At 59.4% G+C, this 22,073-nt stretch overlaps 1 protein-coding gene across 15 annotated transcripts in view; it reads right to left on the minus strand.

Annotated features, from left to right (window-relative positions):
• Positions 1-4,836: 4,836 nt before the first annotated feature.
• Syt7 (synaptotagmin 7) overlaps positions 4,837-22,073 on the minus strand; it is a 37,345-nt gene continuing 20,108 nt past the window's right edge. For all 15 annotated transcript variants that reach the window (XM_048788948.1, XM_048788951.1, XM_048788947.1 and 12 more), the window contains 6 exons: positions 19,802-19,937; positions 15,197-15,467; positions 11,973-12,142; positions 11,459-11,573; positions 10,745-10,944; positions 4,837-8,098 (listed from right to left, as the gene is read on the minus strand). In XM_048788948.1, coding sequence (XP_048644905.1) covers positions 7,994-8,098; positions 10,745-10,944; positions 11,459-11,573; positions 11,973-12,142; positions 15,197-15,467; positions 19,802-19,937 — 997 coding nt within the window. In that variant the 3' untranslated portion in view covers positions 4,837-7,993. The remainder of the gene's footprint in view (positions 8,099-10,744; positions 10,945-11,458; positions 11,574-11,972; positions 12,143-15,196; positions 15,468-19,801; positions 19,938-22,073) is intronic.

Raw genomic sequence — 22,073 nt, forward strand, 5'->3', positions numbered from 1 at the left:
CGTGGAGCGCATGGCGGAGCGCGATGAGCCTACGCCGCGGCCGCTCCCCAGGCGCCCGGCACGGGCCTTTGAGGATGAGGAGGAAGAAGACCTGCTCATAGGCGGCGCTGGCTCCCGGGTCCTGGCGCACCCGGGGGGCAACCTCCGTGCTCTGGAAGGCCCTCCAGGACTGGGCACCTGAACCCCTGCGCTGGGTGGTGGGCTTCGGTCACTCTGGAAGGACGGCCTTCGGAAGACTATGGCTTCCTGGGTCTGTAGGACGGGTGGGAACCTACTTGGGGCAGTGAAGAAGCCTCTTTGGGCTGGCTGTTGGGTACAGGCAGGCCTGGGGGCCATCTTCAGACACTCCTGGGAATAAGAAGACTGCCCCCTCGTGGATCTGGGCAGTCTTCAGAACAAGAAGTTTGGGCTCTGTCTCCTCCCTGATAGAGCCATTGACAACAAAACAGGTGCCCGTTTCCTCCTGGAACCAGGGTCACCACTGTCCACGCACGAATCATATCAGTCACTGAATCTGGATGCCCAGGGTACCCACCACCCTCCTGGGGTTTGGATCTCCTAGGCCCACCTTTTCTGGTGCCAGAGCTGCTACCTCTGGGGTGAACTGTGTAGGGTAGAACTGCCCTTGGGGGGAGGTGCTGCCCAGGTCAGGGCCTGGGAGCCCTGGCCTGTGCCCAAGATAGAAGTAGGAGACAGATTGAGGCCTAAGGCCACAGCTGCCCCCACCTCTCACCAGGGCTCCTCATACCTAGCTCCCTCCTCAGGCGCCCTAATATTTGTATGGGGCCAAGAAGGCAGGGCCTCCTCTGCCACCCTTCATTCTGGTCTCTTCTCCCAGCATGTACCTGGACTCTTGCTGGGCAGAGAGAGCTCTCCCTCCCTTTCCCACAGCTTTGAGCCTTCAGCTGTCAAGATTGAAAAGAAGCCACTGTGCCTCCAGGGCCTCCTGCACTGAAGAGAGGGGCTCTGTGCCTGGGAGGCTGCTCCAGGCCTCTCCTGCTGCCTGCACTCTCCATTCCCTTAAATGGGCACAGCCAGTGTGGCTGGCACGGCATGGGGCACGGGATGGGCACTCTGTGCCTCCACTCCGTCACCAGGGACAGCCTCAAGGGGGTGAGGAGAGGGGCCTTGCTCTGCAATTCCCAGGGCCAGCTCTTTCCCATCCAAGCAATAACAGGAGGAGGGGGCCAGGGCCAAGGACACTCAGGGACACTGTCAGGGGCAGTGGCCCCACATGTTAGTGTTTTCTTTAGGAAGAAAAAAAACTGGCTGTATACATAAATTATATTTCTTGGAGAAAGAATGTGCATTTCCCACATGCCTGTTTATTTATAAGCCCTGGGAGCACCAGGTCCCACTGCCCCCATCCACGTGCCCCAGCTGTGTGTCAGGCCGACCCCGGCAAAAAGTCGTGTCCTGCCTGTCTGGGGAACAAATGCTCAGAAATGTCTTGAGCCATCAAGGCTGGTTTCCCGTCATCTTGGGGTGACTTACTTCCTTCTCGGCTCGGCTTGGCTCGCCCCCTCTTTCAGTTTGGCTCTTGGATTTTCTGAAGCTTAATTTTCAGTTTCCTGCTTCTTGGGTGTTTTCCCACCAGCAGGGCTGACCTTTCTGTATTCTCTCAGCCGTGCTCCCCCGCTCCTGCTGAGACTACACGTCTCCATCGCATCCTCCATTTACCTCTTCCTCTATCTCCTCCATAGTCTTTTTTTTTTTTGCTCAGTTTCGGCATTTCTCTCTCCCCTCATTGTTCAGGGGGAAAATAAAGGAAGAAAATTAAAATCTCAAACCTAGAGGCCCATCTCCCATGAGAAGATCCTGCAGGCCTCCATCACCATGGCAACAGGGGCTGATGTCATATGGGGCTAAAAGGTCAGCAGGGCTGGCACACTGAGCTGGGCCCTGGTTAAGGAGGAGTCTGGGCCTGGATCTGGAACAGTCAGCTTGCAAGTGAGAGTGACAGCTATGCCGGGACAGAAAGAGGTGGAGAGGTGGGCAAGATCGGAGGAAGAGGGTCTGGGGCTTGGCTGCAGACCAAGAACATTCTGGGGTCTGGGAGGGTGGGGATCACTCAGGTGGGGTAGGAGCTGCAGCTGACCAGGGACTGTCCTCTTGACCTGTAACTTGTGTCACACAGGGGAAATTCCAGTCCTAGTTTTGCTATGACTAAGTGACCTGACTGAAGTCGTGGCCTGGCTGGGCCTCTGTTTCTCCATCAGTATACAAGGAGCTGGGTTTATTTAGAGCTGAGGCTACAGAACAGTACCCCAAACATTCTGGTGTCCATCTACCTTCTTTTCATGCAGAATTAGCCAAGTTTCCTTCCTCTGTTTCCCTGTACTTCCTCCCTGCCAAGTCCCCACCCTCTAGGTCAGAGCAAAGACCCTGCGATGTGTCCCGGGGCTATCACAGGCACACAGAGCCCTCCCTTTTCGCATGGCACCCTTCTCCATGGCTGTTTGCCAGCCAAACGGGGGCTGCTCGGCTGTTTCTCCCCAGAGCCAGGAGAGTTGTCAGGGCCGGGTGTGCTGTTCACTTGCTCCCCACAACAGGAGCCAGTTCCTTCTGGAAAGTGAGCCTGGTTAAAGCAGGTGCTGATGCCTGGCTTGAGAGAACTATTGAGGGTCTCCATTTCCACAGAAAATGAGGGAGACCAGGGAATTGAGGGAAGCCCCAAAGAGTTGTGTTTATGCAAGGGATGTAGGGGAGAGGCCAAGGGCACTTGGTGGTCAGAGCAGGAAGGAAGGCTGTGGGAACTGAGATGAGAAAAGAGCAGGGGAGGTGGCGGCCACGGGGCCAGAAGGGTAAGTGACTTGCCCATCAACAGATGTGTGGACTCCCAACCCAGTGCTCACTCCACACCACTAAGGGCTGCTCTGCCCTTGATTGGCATCAGGTCTTTGAGTGGAATGGATGAGAATTCCAGCCCGTCGCTACCCTCCCCACCCCTGCCACTGTGCCCAAGCCTTCAGACAAGCAGGCCTCCTGGCCAGCAGAACAGTGCGGAGATGAGGGACAGGGAGGATCGTTTCCCTGCTTCCCCCACCCCCAGGGGCTTGGGATAGGAAGACGAACAGGTAGGTACCTGGGAGCCAGGGGTCCTGCCTCTAATACTACCAGCAGGCTTTTTCAACCATTTGTTCCAAAGCTTCCTCAAGACATCTGGGCACTGTTGTTCTGAAGACGGACATTTATTAGCACACCCAGGCGTGCCACATAGAACATGTGTTCAGACAGGGATCTCTGCCCAGGGGGCGCACAATCTAAACAAGACACAACACACACGCACATAGGCACATACATGCACGCACACACATGCGGGGAAAGAGACATGGGGAGTGCAGTGTCTTCACGAGCCAAAGGTCCTTCTGGCTGCCTTTGTGGGGGAGGGGGAGGGGAGTAGGACACGACCTTCCAGGAAGCACTGTCGACTAGGAGGGTCTTGCAGGAGAAAGAAAACACTAGAGAGCAGCGGTTCCAGGCACAGGGAGGGGTGGGCGGGTCGCTCAGAGCAGGCGGATGAAGACAGATGGAATGAAGTGAAAGCCGTACTTGCACATGTACCAAAGAAGTGGAAGGCCGGACAGACAGTCCAGGAAAGAGGCCCTGAGCCATGGTTGGGCCTGAGCCGACTCCCACGGGGCTGTCCTCTGAGAGCCCCAATAGAAGCTCCTTCAGCCAAGGGAGTGCCCCTGAGGCTACTTACCTGACCCCAGGGCTCTCTCCAATCTCTGCAACAGAGATCTGAAGCCAAAGAAAAAAACACTTTCTTTTTCTTCTTTCTTTTGTGGTGCTGGAGGTGGAGCCCAGGGCCTCCCGAGCTAGGCAATCTCTCTACACCTGAGCTACATCCCCAGCCCACAACCAGCTTGGAAAAGGAACATTAAAACCAGGTTGTAGGAAATGGAGGGGGCAGAAAGGGAGAAGGTGGGCAGCTTTGGTGGAGGAACTTTAGTGCAGCTCAGGAAGGCCGCTGCCAGCCCCAGGAGCTGGGGAGCAGGAAGTGTGTGGCCCCCTTTAATCCAGCGTGGGGCAGGGGCCAGCAGGTGGACACGTGACCAGAGATGGGCCAGTATTCCTTTTGTCCTATGTCTGAAACAGATGTAATGCCTCCCTTCTGAAGTCCCCTGAGAACTAGCAGGCCTGCTGCCCCTGGGCGGTGTAGGGAGGCTGGGATTATTGCTTCTGAACTCCAAGAGCAGAGGGAGGAAATCGTTGTGCAGGCCACGCAGGCTGGCGTGAGATAGGACCGCCCTTCCCAGGCTCCTCGCTGGGACTTGCCGTGGGCTCTCTTTGAGTCGGAGAGATTTTTCTAACCCTAAATAATTAAACTAGAGAAAATGGTGGAGAGAGGCCACAGGTCTAGCCAACAGACCCAGAGCTCTCCCGTCCTTTACCCTGCAGGAATCAGGAAGGGGACACTGGACCGGAAACCACAGCAGCTTCTTAGGTGGTGGTGGAAGGTGAAGGGTCCCGCTTTGGTTTTCTGACCTACTTTGGAGGATAGCAAGCCTCCCTTGGGAACTGAGGGAGGGGATGTCCAGTGGGGTGGGTAATCAAGGGGCACCCCTGAGGCCTATAGGAGACTCCTCTCCCAATAAGCCTCCCACCTGATATGGGAGATGGAGCTGCCTTTGCTTCTGAGGCAGCTGGTGGGGTCATAGTCTGGATCTGAAGATGGGTGGGCAGCTCAGGAAGGGCCAGGTCACCAGTGAAGTCCCAGAGGTGACAAGCTGAGGAGGAGAGACTCAGCCCCAGGCTCCCCATCCCCTCACCCAGCTGCTTCTCCTTGGGGAGGGAACAGGCTGGGACCCACAGAGGAAAGAGCCAAGGCCCTGCTTTTTCACGATCCTTTATTAATCAGAACAGGCCTTGCCACAAAAAGCAGGGCCGGTTCCCACAAAAATATGATTTTGCAAAGAGGAAATCTTGCTGGCTTAGAGGGTGCGTGTGGTGGAAAAATTTTGTATGTTTTTTTTTTCTTCTCCAGTTTTTTCTTCATTTCTCTTTGCTGCAAAATTTTTTTTTTTTTTTGTGGAAGTGGGTTTTTGTTTTATTTTTTATAAAACACTTGCGCTCAAGGACTCAAACACAATACAAACAGCGGCTACCAATCTCCACCCCTGGGGCCCCAGCTGGGCTGGGCATCCCCCCTTGGCTTTTTTGTGGCTGTATTCCTTTGTCCCTTGCCTGGCCTCTGGTGCCTGAAGGCAGGTGTTGGGGTCCTGGGGCAGGTAGAATTTGTACAGCAGTTACAGTGGGAGAGATGGTCACAAGAAAGGAACAAGGTAACAACTAAGTCTAGGGTGCCCACAAAGGTGGTATAGATGACACTGAGGGGGGCTGGAACACAGTGAAGAGACAGTCGGCCCTGGAGGCCTCGGGGTCCCTGGAGGCTCTGTGGGGGAAGGGCAGGTGGGCCTTGCTCTCAGCCTGCGGTAATAATACTTTGCTCCCGGGTAGCACCTTCAGAGTCCTCCTGCTTTGACCCCCAGATCAGGTGACGGCCTCACAACCTCCCCATGAGGTAGGTGAAGTATTATTACCATCATTTTACAGATAGGGAAACTGAGGCCCAGGGAGTGTGGGTGACTTGCCCAGGATCCTGGGACGGCGGCAGGGCTCTGGTGCCCTCCCCCGCCCTCAAGTTCCCCCATTCCTTGCTCTCTGATCGCCCTAGGCTGTCCTGTCTCCACCCCAGATCACCTGCTGCCTCTCGTGCCAGCCCATCTGGCCCTCAAACCGCCACTTGCAGACCCTCGCCGGCTTCCGGGAGCGAGCCCCAGCGGCCCGGGGGTGGCGGTGGGGTGTTGGGGAACCCAGGCGGGGCCATCTGCGTGCCCGCATGGGGTCCAACTGAGAGCGGACTCCGCAGGGGAAGCTCTCTGCATGTGATTGGCTAAGAGTTCCGTGGGCGGGGCTCCGGCAGGGGATGCTGTTACTTCACCGCCTCGGTGTGAACTGGGTACCGAGGGCTCAGGCCGGCCAGGGGCCCTGGGTGGGGCTCGTTGCCTCGCCACTCGGAGTGGTGCATTGGAAACCCGGCGGATCCGAGGGAGGGGTGGAGATTTGCTAGGTCCCTCGGCCTCTCAAAACTTCTGTCTTCCTACTTCCACACAGCCTCCAGGGACCCTGCTGGGGACTGCTCCCCCAAACCGACCTGTTGGGGCAGACCCCATTTAAAGCAAAGCTAGACTAGAGGAACATTTGGATTTACAAGGAATGTGGGCGACTATTTGCTTTACATTATTAGCATTCTTCACTCTATAAAACGGTTCACCTACTAAGTATGATAGTCCTCCGGATCCCAGGGGCAGGGACGGGGTGGGGGCGGAACATTTTGATATGGGCAAAAGGTGGCCTGACTATGGCATAGAAGGAACGCTCAAGGGGAAGCCCGCGGAAGGAAAGTGGCTCCCGAACGTCTATGCTTTCACTGTGCTCTAGATGTGGGGACCCTGTGCGAAGTCTCCCTGGGGTGCCAGGCCCATCCTGGGTAGAACTGTCGTGCAAGACCGTGACCACAGACGTGGTGTTCTGGCGCCACCTGGCGGTGCGTCCTGCGAATGTCCGGCCCAGGCACGTGGAACCCCAGGATTTGAAACTGTCACCAGCTGGGTCTTGTATCAATACACGGCCAGCGAAAGGATGAGAGGGCTTAAGCAGGGATCATTGTGAAATCTGCTGTCTCCAAGGAGAAGCCGGGTCTAGTCTCAGCAATAGCTGGGGAGGAGAAACCACAGCTTCTTTGTGTGGGGAAGCCTCAGAATTCCTGGAATGGTCCCTGCTTGTTTGCCTGCGGCGGTGGGAGGGCCAGAAGGAGCTCTTCTGGAGGCCCAGGGAGGGGTGGGGAAGGTGAGAAGTCAGGAAGATCAGAAACGACCCAGAGGACGGGGAAGGAAAGGGAAGGTGTCCACGCACCAGGGGGGTTGAGGGGTCGGGGAGTGAGGAGGGGGCCCAGGCTGCACAGGCAGGGAGGGAGGAGGAAGGGCGGGGAAGCTGAGAGCCTGGAGCGAGGTTCCAATTTGGCTGGAATCCGACACCTGGAAGGAGGGGGGAGTCTGGGTAAAGGTGTTGGGGAAGAGCTAGTGGGGGATTGGGACCCCTGAGCAAGAGGGGAGCAGGTGCATCCTGGCGAAATGCTGTGCACACAAGAGGTGCCTAAAAGTTGTGAACGGATGTCCAAGAGATGAAGTCACTGGAGGATTCTGAGCAGAGGAGGTCCCTGAGGGGACAGGGTGAGGAGAGGGGGATGGCAAATAGACAGCTGCCTGTCTGCCCCTCTCCCCTCCTCCACTGGCCCTGACCCCCAGCCTAGACCTCTGCAGACCTCCAGCCCCACCCTGCCTTCACGAAAGCTTGCTCTCCCAAAGGGAGCAAGCGCCCCCACCTTTCTCTCTCTCTCACACACACAGACACACACACACAGTGGACACAACACAAGTACACAGGGCCCGGGCTCCAGGACCCAGGAGCGGGCTATATACTACCCTTGGCATTCAGGGCCCAGGCGGCACCTGAAACTGCCCTGGGGGGTGGGCCTGTCTTGGCTGAGCCAGGGCCAAACGCCCCAGCTCTAGTCTCTCGGGCCCGCAACCACGGCTGTAGGAGGGGTGGCTTCTCTCCACTCCAGGCACTGCCTTAAAGAAAACGGGGGACCATGCCCACCTGGCGGGCCTCTGGAGGGATCTGCCCGTCTGCCCGGCTGGCTTTCGAGCTCTCCCCCACTTCTTTAGTATCAGCAAGTCAGGAAGGAAAGGGGCAAAGCAGGAAAATGGCTCCCAGAGCCCCGCCCTGAGCTGGACCGGTGCAGGGTGGGGCTGGTGCTTCCTAGAGTGGGGCCCCATTGAGTCCCGGGACCCCTCCCTGGCTGAGCCCTCAGGGTCCTCCCCTCACCCGTGGCGGCACAGGGGCAGGCCAGGCATTGTGCATAAAGTGGTGAGGGCATGATGGGGACCTGGGCCTTTGTCCCCTGGGCCTCCCGTGGCCCCACTCAGGCCTTGAGCTGGTGCCACTGGGCCACAGGCTGCCGGGGACGGGCAATCATGTCCTTCCAGTGCTTCACCTCCCCTGGCCCACTCTTCCAGGACAGGTAGATCTGGGGAGAAAGGGAGGAAGATGCATTAGGCCCGTCTCAGGCTCTAACTCCTGCCCCCACCAGCGGGGACACCCCAGGCCGTAGTGCCAACCAACCCCACAGAAGATGTCCTTGGTTGGGCCCCACCTCAGGAGCCCGGGCCTGCCTGGCCCTTTGAAATCAGCCTGTGGCCTATTTTGCAGTGGAGGGGGCGAAGGCGGCAGTGGAGGCTCTATGTCCACGGCCTTCCCTGCCCTCCTGTGGGACACTGCCTAGCTCACCATGGCTGCAGGCGCTCCCACCTCCTGGGGACCTACACGCCAGGCACTGAACTCAGGCTCTGTATCTGTGGATCACGGCGTCCTTATAGCTGGGAGCCAGGCACAATTACATTCCCAGCTTCACAGTCACAGGGGTTTAAATGCAGGACTTGGGGCCTAGACTCCCAGCCCCATCCTGTCCAGCCGTTGTGTTAGGGCCTTCACATCTTGTGGGGCTGTGTGTGGGGATCTTCAGAACCCCCAGGGCAGACCCAGCTGACCACAGCCTGGAGAGTGCACTGTTCAGAGTGCGGGGGGGAAAAGGAATGGGTGCTATAGGACACCTGATCAGCACCCCTCAAGGGTGTCAAGATCCCAGACAAGAAAGGAAGATTGAGAAACTGTCAGAGGAGACCAGGGACATGACGACTCAGTGCCATGTGACACCCTGAACTAGATCCTAGAACAGAGAGAGGATATTGATGGAAAAACTGGTAAAATACAAAACCTGAATTTTAGTTCCTCGTAAGATCCTCAGGCTGTGAGGAGTGTACTATCTTCATGTGACAGACTGACAATGGGGAGTAGGGGCGAGGGGGACATGGGAACTATCAGTACCACCTCTGCTACTTTTCTAAAAATCTAAAACTATTCAAATAAAAAGTATTTTAAGTGTTGGGGGTGGGAAGAGCAGGGCATGGTGAGGCCTGCCTGTAGTGCCGGCGACTTGGGAGGCTGAGGCAGGAGGATCAAAAGTTTGAGGCCAACCTGGGCAACTCAGCAAGATCCTATTACACAATAAAATAAAAGAGGACTGGGGATGTAGCTCAGTGGTAGAGCACTGGGTTCAAGTTCTGAGCGGGGGGTGGGTGGGGAGGGAGAGAGAGAATGAGAGAGCGAGAGAAAGGGAAGGAGAAGAGGGAAGGGAGAAAGAAGAGAAAGGGTTAAAAAAAAAGATGGGGGCGAACCCCAGCTCTGCCACGTCCGGGTGGCGAGGCCTCCCTGAGTGTCGATGGCGGCTGCCTTGTACACAGTTTGAGATGGTGAGTGTCGCGGCTCCGTGGGCACGTGGTGCATAGTAAACCCTCTCAGTTGTGGGTTCTGTGTCTGTAGCCCGCTGGCTGTTCACTCCCGAGGGTCACAGAGTTTGGGGGCCACTCTGGCAAAGGTCCTCATTTGCAACCTCCGTCCAGCATGGTGCCCACAGCCTTGAGCTATGCTGTACCGATAAGAGGGCAGGTTCCTGGCTTCCGAGGGCTGAGCAGGGGCTGGAACTCAGAGGGTTGCCTAAACTCCCCAGGCCAGAGCAAGAACAGATCCGGGGCTGGGGACACAGCTCAGCTGGTAGAGGGCTTGCCTGGCATGCAGCAGGCCCTGGGTTCAGTCCCCAGCACCACCACACACACACACAAAAGCACAGCTCTGCCTCTGCCTGGGTTCAGTAACAGAAAGTAGGTCTTTTGCAAAAGGACCTGCCATTGGACTCTAAGGAACACCCAGTTCCCAAAGGTGAAGCTTCAGGAGAACCGAGAAACAGATATGGTTTACACGTCCCTCGGCCTGGGCTGGGCCTGGGAGGCTCAGCAGGCCCTGCCCAGATGTTGGAATACGGGTGGCACTGTCCTGTGACAAGGTGGCTGGTCACGCTCCCTGGGCCAGACTTATGGCAGGCAGGGCCAGCTCGCCTCTGTGAGGCCAGACTGCCTCCCTCGTCTCCAAGAGCACAGCGCTGTTCTCCATCCCTAGCTGAGGGTTGCCCCCAGCTCAGCCCCCTTCCCTGCCCCTTCTGAGCTGACTTCTGAGCCCACCCTGTCCACACTGAGCCACATACAAACACAACGACAGACATTTCAAAGTAGGAAAGTGGACGGGTTTATGCCACAGAATCTCCTCCAAGAAAACCTCAAGGCCAGGAATGGATTTGAGGATTAGCAGGTGGGAGGAGAAGGCCATCTTCAATTGGGAGGACCTCTACAGATCTTGGGCAATTCTTCATTCACCCTGGAAAGTCCTGTAGCCCCATCTTATAGATAAGAACCCTGAAGCTCAGAGAGGGCAAGTGGTTTGCCCAAGGTCACCCAGCTGTTAGTGGGCAGATCAGGTGGGACCTGAGGTTAGGTCTTTGGAGTCTGATGGTAGCTCTCGAAATTGCCCCACACAGCTTGTCCTCTGAAGATGGCCCCTCAGAGCAGTCGGGGGGCCTGTCTGAGGAGCCTCATTTCCCTGCCACTTCCTTCTTTCCCTCCCTCCCAGGGGTCTGTCCTGAGCTGAGCGAGCCCCAGGAAGATGCCTGGGGGGAAACCTCAGGAAGGTCCCGTCTGATGCCCTCAGTTTTCCCTGAGGTGGGAAGGACTGACCCACTCTGGTGTCCAGCCGGCCCCCGGCAGGCCACCACTGCCGGGCCTACCTTGCCTATGACGTCGTTGCGGCTGAGCTTGTCCTTGTCCATGACGGTGATGACGATGGTCGTCTCCCTCAGCTTCTCCGTGGGGATGTCGAAGGCGAAGGACTCGTTGAAGATGGGGTTCAGGTTCCTCTTCATGGTCACCGTCTTCTTTTTCTCCACCCGCTTGTCTTTGTACATCAGCCACACCTTCACGTAGGGGTCTGGGGAAGGGAGGGGAGGGTTAGAGGGACAGCGTGGGGGGACTCCTAGGACCCTCTCCTCCTGCCATGTGTGGAAGCCAAGGCGGGGGGCGGCTGTGTGCTTCCCCCCAAAGGGCAAGGCCAGGCCCAAGACAGGATCCGGGGGAATCAGCAGATCGGTTGGGAGAGTCAGAGGGGAGCTTGGCTGTCAGCCACCCAGAGCCACCTGCTAACATCCACGAGGAAACCAAGCCCCAGAGGGGCCAGGTGCAGCCCGAGCTCAGAGACAAGAGAATCAGGATCTGAACCCAGGCCTCCCCAATAGAACAACAGTCCCGTTCTTCCCGATTCCATAAAGGACAGGGTCCGAGATGTTGCTGTCCCTTAGGATCATCCAAAGGGGGCCCCCGATGTCTCTAGGGTAGAGGAGCTGGGACCGGAATGGAGGTGTGGGGGTCAGGGAGGAGGGCCGGCGGCGTCCCGAGTCAGAGCCTCCCCTGGCCCGCCCGCCTCCTGCCTCCAGGAGCCCCAGCACCTGATGTGCCCCCGATGTCCATGGCTTTGAGGTTCCGGGCTTTGATGATGTTCACGATGATGGAGTTGGCAGAGGGGTTGTAGCAGAGAGACAGGAGCAGCTCCCCTCGGCTCCCCTGGGAGGGACAGGTGAGGGATGAGGCTGGGCCATGGGGAGGGGCACGGGGCTCCCCTCCCCCGACCTCAGGGCCCCTCTGGCCTGACCTGGCAGCCACCCCTCTGTCTGCCATTGTTGTCACACTGTGTCCCCTCCTCTGGCAGGTCTCTACACGCCTGCCCCCAGACTCCCCACTTCCTGAACAGAGCCCCAGGTTCTTTCCCACAGCTCAGTGAGTCACCGAGGGCTGAGGGACAGTGCTCGGACCACTGATGGGTCGGCACCTCCTTGGGGACTGCCCGCCTGCACCCCTCTCCAAGCCCGGCTGGCATTCCTACGGCTGAGGTGGACTAGGGTGGACCTGCCAGCCCTGACCAGGCAGCCCCCTCCAGCCAGAGGCCCACAGGGGAGGCCTTACACTCCCATCGCTGCATGGCTTCAGATCCTTCCAGAAGGTCTGCATCTGGGTCAGGTCCACCTTGTTGAGGGGGATGGACACCTCCCCGATGGGGTCATTACGGCTGAAACGGTCGTAGTCCAGGACTTGGAGGTAGAGGACCCTCTGTACCACCTTCTCGTAGGGAAAACCTGAGGGGACAGACGTGAGGTGAAGGGGGGACAGCAGGCCACACAGAGCCCAGGAAGGGAGGCAGGAGGGAAGAGTCCAGGAAGGGGAGACTTGTGTCCTCCTGCTGCCACGACACCCAGGACAGCAGGCCACACCTGGGCGCAGTCAGGGCTTTCCGAAGTGCTAGTAAGAACTGCCACCGGCCATGTGAACCCCTCAATGGTTCCCCTTTGTTGGAGTGTCTTGTCCATTTTACAGATGAGGAAACTGGGGCTCAGATGGCTTAAATTACCTGTCCAAAGTCCCGTGGCTTACACACAGCAGAAGTGGGGCATCCATTCAGTTACCATGTGTCCATCCCAGTGATGGGCGTCTCTGAGCTGCCACTGCCAATCATCCTGAGGCAAGTCTGGGCAAGTGGCTCTGTCTGAGGCAGACCAGGCTGCCAGCAAGTCCCCTGGGGGACTGAGGTTGTGGGTGGAGAAGCAGGAATGGACTGGTGCCCTGGGACACTCCTTCCCCTTCCAAGGTGGCCTGTCCTTCCGTTCTTCCTGAGCAGATCCTGCAGCCCTCCCCTCCTCCGCGCCACCTCCCCTGTCCAGCCACCTCTTGCCTGGACAGCCGCAATAGTCTCCAGATCGCTCCCCCCACGTCCACGCTTCCTCCGGGTCCATTCTCAACGCAGTGGCCCGAGTGATCTTTTAAAAATAGCAGCACATCACAGCACTCTCCTGCTCGGAGCCTTTCAATGGTTGCCGGTGCACTTAGAATAAAAGCTGGGCACCCTACCTTGGCTTCGAGTCCTGCCACAATTTGGCAGCTCCTGCTCGTCTCCTGACCACTCAACAATGACAGGCTGAAGCCTCCTTCCTGGTCCTCTTCCTGCCTGGCCCCCACCGCACCCACTGGCTTACTCCCATCCTTCAGGCCTGAGCTCTGTCCTGACTTCGCAGCTGGGTGGGACGCCCCGGTACATGGGCGCTCTCCTTTTCGCCAGCTGTGAGAGGTTTAGTCTTCTGACTCGCTCGCTAGGCTGGGATTTCCAGAAAGGCATCCCTGTGATCGCCCACCAGACCCTGGCATCTAGCACCATTTCTGGCACATAGTAGGCACTTGTTAAGAGGATAAATAATTGAACAGATGAATAAGTGCCAGGGGAACAAATGGTCTGCCGGAGCAGCAGGAAGGTGCTGGGGTGCGCAGAGGAGCTGAGGTGCAGGAGGTGGGTGGGAGGGGAAGGGGAGAAGGAGCCACAGGAAGATGGGAGCCAGGAGTCAGTGTCCCCTGGGAGGCTTAGAGGTGGGGCTGGCCTTGGGGGTGGAAGGGCACAGGCCACCCTGGACGCCTGGGGGGCTGAGATCCTGAATGAGGGGTGAGCAGGAAGGAGAGGGCATCTAGTCCCCAGCCTGACTGGTGGAGAAGCTGCAGGGAAGAGCTCTGGAGGGTTCCAGCACCTTCACCCAGAAACAGAAGAGGCCCAAAGAGGCACTGGCAGGAGCAGGGACAGGAAATCCTCTGAAATCCTACAGGGTCCCTGTCCTCCTGTTAAGGGGGACTGGGTCTTGCTCATCTTGGAGGGCCTAAGGGATCTTGCCCAGGTGACCCTCGGCATCTATTCAGGTGAATGCATGTGGACAAGTGTTCTGGGGACGCTGGCAGCGCCCAAGTCTGCTCTCTTCAACACCAGAGGAGGCGGGCTCTTCTCCGGCACACTCCTGCTCATTCTCCAGGACCCACCTCCAATGGCTCCTCTTTGGGGAAATCGGCACCACCAAGGGAAGCCCATACCGGGTTCCTGCAGCGGCTGACATGCTGGGTGTGGCCAAGTCTCAACCCCTCTGTGTCCTCCATCAGATCAGTAACGTCTCGAGGGCCACAACAGGCCTCATCCTTTTCTGAGCTCCCAGTTCCCAGTTCATAATTGACGCTGGGTACGTTTGTGGAAGGGATTGGGGGGCCGTGGCTCTGTCCATCATCCTCGCCCTTTCAGCTGGCCACATATCCCTCCAGATGGCCAAACTTCTGGCTAGTTGTACCATCTCAACTGGACCCCGTGCTGAACAGGGAGGAGGGGACCTGGAAACATCTGAGCTCACCCTCACTTACTTCGTGGGTGAACTGAGGGCCATCTTGCAGACCTGGAGGGGGCCGAAAGACCTGGACACCAATTGGGGAAGAGTCCCTGCAGGTTCTGGAAATCAGGGGACCGGACAGTGGGAGCCATAGGGGTTTATTCTCACGGGTTGAACCAGGCTCCTGGGAGAGTTATGGCCTCTCTAAGCGGGGTGGGGCCTGGGGTAGAAACTGCTCCTGAGCACGCAGCCGGCCTGGTGGCATTGATGCCACCAGGTTTCAGGAGAGAGGAAGGACTTTTGCCTCAGTGGCCTCCTGGAGCCAGAGGACAAGGCTCAGAGTCTTTACTCTTGTCCCAGGTTGGGGAGGGGGAAGGAAGGGGTCAGAGACCAGCAACAGAATGTGTTTAACAAACAGCTATCGGCGTGTTCTGAGTGGAGGGCCCAGTTATGAGTGCTTTTCACACTTTAGTAATTTGTTTAATACTCGCCCTTATTATCTCTTTTACAAATGAGGAGACCAGGGTACAGAGATGTTTAGGAAATTACCCAGGGCACACAGCTAGTAAGTGGAAGAGCTGGGATCCAAACCCAGACAGTCCGGGCCAGGCCTGTGCTCTTAACTACTGCACTCTGGGTGCCCCGGGACACACCATCTCTGAATGCCGTGGGTGCCTCCTGCCTGTCCAGCCCTCCCCAGGACGAGGCCCTCCTTGGCCTCTGGGTGTGAAGTTGGCTCCTTCTGGCTCCTGAGACCTGACCCAGCTACACACAAAATGCATCAGGTTGACTGGGCCGAGACAGGTGCCTCTAGGGCGTGTGTGAGCACTTACATGCACACACGTATCTGTCCATGTGCACACACGTGTGCACACACGTATACCGGCTTGCCCGTGCTCGTGCACCTGTGTGCCCCCACGTGTGCGTATGCGCCTGTGCCCGTGGCCACGTGGGCGGTGGGGTGGGGAGGAGGGGGCAGTGGGGAGGGGGCGCCGGTCTCACCTTCAAAGAGGAAGGTCTCGTTCCAGTGGGGGTTCAGGTTCTTCCGCTTCACCTTGGTCTCCAGCTTGTGCTTCTTGTCCGGCAGCAGGTAGATCTTGACGAAGGGGTCGCTGGTGCCGCTGAAGTCCTTGGCTGGCAGCTCCTGGGCCTTCATGATCTTCACGGTGAGCGTGGACTCCTGGAAGTTGTAGCCGACGCTGAACTGGATCCTGCCCAGGTTCTCTCGGCTGCAGCCCTCGTGGGCCTCGTCCTCCTCCGAGCCTGGGGACAGCTGGGGGCGGGCGAGAGGCAGCAGGTTGGGGAGGGCTCTGCTCCCCGGGGCCACCTGTAACCCAGCATGGCTGAGAAGCCTTTCTGCACTGGAGGCGGGTCCCGCTGCCACAAGCTGCTCTTTGCTGCTGGCCACACGTGGGGCTGGCTGGAGGTGGTGGCCCAGCCCGTATTCATGGCCGGAGGAGGAGGTTCAGGCCAGCGAGCAAGTACCTTGACCAAGGTCTCTTAGGGAGAGAGGGAGGCGGATCCAGGAACGGCCCCCTCTTCTGAGCCCCGGATCTGTGTGTAGAGACCCCCTCTCCCACCTCCTGTCACAGTCCTGGGTCAACCCCCTCCAAGTGCTGGCCACCACAGCTGCCCTCATCTCCCCAGGTCGGGATGCCTCTGCCTTGGGGCGTGCGGGTCCCTGGGTCCCCTCCACTCTCCCTCCTTCCCTAGCCCTGTGGGCCCTGGGGACATGCTGACCCCAGCCTGGGCTGCAAAACAGGTGGGAGGCTGCTCACAGCTTCAAGAGTTTAGCACGGTGTTTCTGATGAAGGCGACTCTCTGGGGTGCAGGGGGTGATGCAATTTACTAAATGAGAAAGGCAAGCGTTCCGCGGGCGATGTCTATTTGTGTGAGGCAGCGTCACCAGGGAAATGAAGAATACAGATCTGCCCCTCCCTGTCCCCAGGGAGTCTGATTGGATCAGGCTGGGTGGGCCCTGTCTCCAAAGGGCCTCAGATGGCTGCACTGCATGCCGGGCTCAGGACCACTGGAGGGGACTGCACCTGCCCCCGGTGCCCACTCTCAGGGCGGGCGCTTGGCAGCCAGGGACTCAATAGGAAGTCCTGGGCAGGGTGATTCCCACCTGACGTGGGAAAGTAGGCAGCAGCTGGGGGGTCTCCCTGTCCAGGGTCTGAAGTGTGGCTACACAGAGGGGGCATCTGGGCAGGCTTGAAACCCTGCCACTTCCAGCTGCTGGGGTCTAGACCCATCAGGTCCACTGGCCCCCCTCCCTGCCTCTGCCGATAAGATGGGAGCCAGGAATTGGACCCGGGGTGCCACCGTTCAGACAAAGCTGCAGGTGGCTATCTATTCTCCCCCACGGAAACCTCCACATCCCCTCCTGCCTCCTAGAGTGGCGGCCACGGGCTCTGAAGTGCTCCATGATACAGGTAATAGTAATGCAGATAGGGTGCACCTACCATGGCAGACGACTCTTAGTCACCTTCTTACTGCCGGGCCAGGCAGTTGTCACCGCTCTCTAGCTGAGGAGACTGGCTCAGAGAGGTTAAGTCACATGTCCAAGATGGCACAGCAGTAGGAGCCCTCTCTGACTTGAAGGCCTGCTCCTTCCACCAGAGCAGGCCCACACCCCAGGGTGATAGGAGACTCCCCCCAGCCAGCAAAGCCTTCCCTGTGCCAGGTGAGAAGCTATGGATCAGCTGCCTGCCACCCCTGCCCTTGCCAGGTGTCCCGCCCTCAATCCTTACTCCCAACAAGGCAGGCACAACTGGTTTCCAATTTGGGTTTGGAGCACAGAGAGGTTGGGTAACTTGTCTCAAGTCACCTTGCCCGAATGGTGAAGCGGAACCTGCACGCAGGTGGTGCCCAGGCATTCTGAGCACCCGGCACCTGGCTCTGGGTCCCACACCCAGACCTGGGGCTTTACCCCTGTGGGCAGGGGTGCCAAGCGGCCTTTGCTGGTCTTCCTCACAGTGGAAGCCTGGGCCCTTGGTTGACCAGATAGCCCTGGAGCTCCAGCCCAGGCCCTCTGAGGACACGGTCACCCGACCAGGGTCGGCTCATGGAGTCCCCTTCACCTTGAACCTCCGCTTCTGCATCTGCAGAATGGATGCCACGGGACATAGCTTGTGAGGTTCCTGGGAGGTCTAGATGGGTCCATGTTCCTTCCACAGTCCTCCTCTGTAGCCTGCCCCCTGGCCCAGGCAGCAAGAGCCTGGGACATCACATGGGTAGGCAGGGCCAGCAGGGCCACTCACCTTCCCCTTCCCTTCTAAAGTTGGGGTGCAGTCGTGGGTGACTAGAGCCCCAGCTGAGGTCCTTTGGCCACTTGGCTCTTTGCTCCCCAAGAGGGTGGTCTAGAGGAGTCCTAGGTGGCTTTCACTTCAGAAAGTGCCCACTCCCAGCTTCCTAAGCCACAGTCCTGAGCCCTAAAGAGCTATCTTCCTGGCACCCAGGCTGGCCACCCCATCCCAGCCCCTGGGAGGTGCTGCCTGAGCCTCTTCCCCAGTAGTTAACCCCCCAGGTCACCCAGCCAGGCCCTGTGCCAGGGCATGGGCACCTCAGATGTCAGGGTGGTCTTGACACCCCCCCCCCCCCCCCCCCCCCCCCCCCCCCCCCCCCCCCCCCCCCCCCCCCCCCCCCCCCCCCCCCCCCCCCCCCCCCCCCCCCCCCCCCCCCCCCCCCCCCCCCCCCCCCCCCCCCCCCCCCCCCCCCCCCCCCCCCCCCCCCCCCCCCCCCCCCCCCCCCCCCCCCCCCCCCCCCCCCCCCCCCCCCCCCCCCCCCCCCCCCCCCCCCCCCCCCCCCCCCCCCCCCCCCCCCCCCCCCCCCCCCCCCCCCCCCCCCCCCCCCCCCCCCCCCCCCCCCCCCCCCCCCCCCCCCCCCCCCCCCCCCCCCCCCCCCCCCCCCCCCCCCCCCCCCCCCCCCCCCCCCCCCCCCCCCCCCCCCCCCCCCCCCCCCCCCCCCCCCCCCCCCCCCCCCCCCCCCCCCCCCCCCCCNCCCCCCCGCCCCTCTGCTTGTCAGCTCTGGGTGCCTGACTCCTGTCTCCTGAGTGCAAGCCTCTGCAGGTTGAAGTCACAGGGACTAATTCTCCTGCTTATCTTTACAGTCACTGTTAATGCCGATGACCTGGCACTGGCATACGACTGGGCAATTAGACTCTGCCCTCCCACCTCTGGGCATCTGCTGAGCACAAGAGGGAGATGGGCCTGCACTTCCTTCCGCTGCCACGCCTGTGGGCCCCTCCCTGAGGGCAGCAAGGGGCAGGCAAGCTGGCTGGGAAAGGGCTGTCCCTTCTGGGAACCTGGCTACTGGAAAATGTAACCAATTACCGGGCTGTGGTAGAGGCAGGTGGGCTGTGGCAAGGGGTGTCCAAAGCAGAGGATGACCAGGGCTGTCTGAACAGGTAGGGGAGACAGGAGGGAGACGGTGCAGGGCCAGGCCTGTGGCAGACTGTGGCTGGCGAGAGAGGGGGGTCCAGAAGCCACCGGATCTGGGATGGGAAAGTTCTGATGCCCTAGCCTGGGTCCAACAGAAATGTGGACCCTCCAGCCCTCTAGAGCCCACTGACTGGAAGTCGGCCTCTTACCAAGGTGGCTTGCGGTCTGTGTGCACATGGGAACTTGGGAAATGCCAGGCTAGCAAGGGGCAGCCGGGGTGGCTGGTTAGAGCTGGATGCAACCCTAAATGGCAGAAGGGGGGGTGCCTGGAGGTTTTGTGGGGCTCAGGAAGGGTGGCAGGTGGGAGAACTCTGAATTGATGTCAGGACTGGGAAGGGCCAGAGGGTCCCCAAGCCCACTTCCCTGTCTCTATAGGTGGGAGGGTGACCAAGGCAAGGACTTGCCCCAGGTCGTGTCCAGTAGGAACAGATCCCACCCTTAGGCCCTTCTAGATCCTTCTTGGGACTTCTGAGCTGCCAGAGCTTTAATGGTGCTGCCTGGAAACCCCTCTGGCCTAGTTCAGGGACTCTGGAAGTACAGGAAGGACAAGTGGCCTCATTGCTGCCACCAGGGGGCGCCATATGAACCACACCCTTGGCCTTGGTGAAGCACTCTAGGGTCTGAATCCCGCAAGCTGTCCCCTCATAAGAGTCAGGACCTGCGGTTCTGCTCTCCTCTTCTCTGAGCCTCCCAGCAATGGGAAGTGGGGAGGGTGCTGGTGTGGGGGTGAGATGGCCTCAGCTGGGAGTTCCACCCCAGGGGTCCCGCTCCAAGTCATCCTACTGCCCCAAGTCTACTACCCGGCTTTTTATCTATCAGCCTTTCTCTCTCTCACGAGGTCCCTTCTCAATCTGGAAGGGGATCAAAGCAGGAGAGGCGTTCTTACTTTCACCCGACTGATGAGGAAACTGAGGCCCAGAGAGGTCATTTTGGTGAAAAGAGCTGAGACCCCAGGCCTTGCTCCCTCAAGTCACACTGTCAGCACACTGTGCCTAGCTCTCCAGGCTACCGCTGGCTGGGTCCCCTGCCCAAGCAGGCCAGTCCCAGGCCGTCCAGTTTCCAATACACACACACACACACACACACACACACACACACACACGCGCGCGCGCGCGCCTTGCCTCCCAGCCCAGCTCTCTGTGGGGCCCAGGCCCCCCGCCTTTCTCACCATGAGCATCTCGCTGGTGAGGGAGTTGACGAGGTCCGAGACGGAGGAGCGGGGCTCGGTCCGGCGGTCAGACTCATCGTGGGGCGTCTGGCCTGGCACTGGGGCTGTGTTCACCGCCTTACCTCCTGCGGGCAACCTGGGAGAGGGGGAGTCCCAGTGAGTCCAGACTGGAGCTGGGCTGGGCTGGGCACCACAGGCCTGGAGTGGCAGCGGGACCTTCTCGGAGGACCTGAGCCCCTGCCACCTTCTGCAGGCGGGCAGAGGCAGAGCTCCTGTCTGTCAGGAGGCCTGTTTTTCCCCAAAGACTTGAGCTCAGGGCCCATCCCCCTTGCAGCCTCTGCCCCAGGTGCCTCTCGCTTAACTAACCTCATGGGGGGCTGTTTGGAGTGGGGTTCCCCCTCTTCGGGTTCCCCAGAAGCCTTCTAGCCCTCAAGCACTGGCTGGCATGGTTGGTCTCTGAGTCTGCACCCCTCTGCTGAGGCCTGCTCCACCCTGCCCCCCAGCCTGGGAGGGGGAGGCTTACTGGGGAGGCTCTGGGTGGAGACCAGGTGCCTCTACACGTCATTACCCTCTGCAAACATGCCAGTGTCTGTTTCCAGGTGTCCCACCTATTTACTCAGGCTATGCAGAGCACAGGTGCTCTTCCACCCTCCGGACCAGGTGAGGTCAGGACCCCTGTCCACACAGCTCGCTCAGGCAGAATTTCTACCACAACCCAAGTGTTCTCTGTCTGAATCCTCTGAAGCACTAGCCACTGGCCACACAGGTGAGCAGGCATTCGCAGTGCGGCCAGTGTGACTGAGAACTGAAGATTTTATTTAATTGAAGCTAATTTAGATTTAAAAGCACCTACTGGGTAGGGCAAGTTGTCACCCGTGTGCTCCCCAGTCCCCACCCTGCTCCTACTCGGAGGTGTGCACACTTGATGAGGCTCTCACCCAGGACCAAAGAAAGATGGGGGACCCACCGAGCAACCAGTCAGCACCCAGCTCCATGCCGTTCCCAGGAGGCTAGGAGCTCTGGCTCCATGGCCGGGTGGGAAGCCCGGGCTATGGTCAGCTGGGAGTCAGGAAGGGGCTCCTGAAAGCCTGCCCAGGGACCAGGCTGGACCGTCCCATGAGAAGGAAGAGGTGGGGGCAGGCAGCGAGGAGGTGATGGGGACCGGCAGCTGGGGCCTGGGACAGGCTAAAATAGAACAGCCTCCAGAGCAGAGTCACAGACTGGGAGCCACACAGGCTGGACACAAGCCGCGGCCCTCTGCTACAGACTGGCCACCAGCACACAGGTGGCCACGACAGGCACATACAGACATGCACGGATATGCCAGGCCCTGGAGGGGAGGCCAGGACCCAAGAGCAGGGTGTGCACACAGACACGCACACACCAACACACAAGGCAGGCAGACACCCGGGGCACAGGGAGAGAATAGCATGGGCATCAGGCAGGTCAACCAGAGCAGCCGTGAGGACACACACAGTGATGGGCACACTTAGGTCCCCAGAGGAAACCCACTCGGGGACACCCAGGCATACCAAGGTGCGCACGTGAACCGGGACAGACTGAAACAGAAAGGAGGAGGAGGGACAGACACCCCAATTATCAGGTGCCTGATACACCTGCTGTGAGAACCTGGCCACCCGCCCCGCCCTCAACAGGCTGGACACCCTTCCCAGAGGCACGGACACGGCAGCACACGTGCGGCCCCGCACACACGGGGACACACGCGCACACACACACACACACGTGGACGCGTGCTCACGCAGACAGCGCGGGGAGGAAGAGGAGACTGAAATAGCTGGAGAGGTAAAGTCAGGTTAAAAATAGAGCAGGAGAGGAGGAGGGCGGAGATTAACTGCTGGAGGTATGAGAAGTCGAGTCATTTTGGCCACGCCACAGCTCGGCACAGCTGCAGAGCAGCCTGGGGAAGATGGTCAGCGCCACCAAAGCTGTCGGAGGTCACAGGACAGAGAGACGGAGAGACAAAGGCATGGGGAGAGGCAGAGGGAGAGGCCAAGGGGCCCGTCACCGGCCCAGGGACATCCCTGTGAGGAGCAGATGGGAGGAAGGAGGCAGAGAGAGAAAAAGAAGGAGAGAGAGAGAGAGAGAGAGAGAGAGAGAGAGAGAGAGAGAAACACCGAGACTAGAAATGAACATTNAGAATGAGTGAGGCAGTCGCCCTCCTGGGGCCAGCGGCCAGCTCCCCCCCAGGTCCAAGAGCGCTCCGAGGTCCTACCTAGAGGCCCAGGGTTTGGAGGGTCCTGGAGTGGGGGCT

This window comes from Marmota marmota, unplaced genomic scaffold (assembly GCF_001458135.2).
Source record: "Marmota marmota marmota unplaced genomic scaffold, marMar, whole genome shotgun sequence".
In the NCBI taxonomy this organism is placed as follows: domain Eukaryota; kingdom Metazoa; phylum Chordata; class Mammalia; order Rodentia; family Sciuridae; genus Marmota; species Marmota marmota.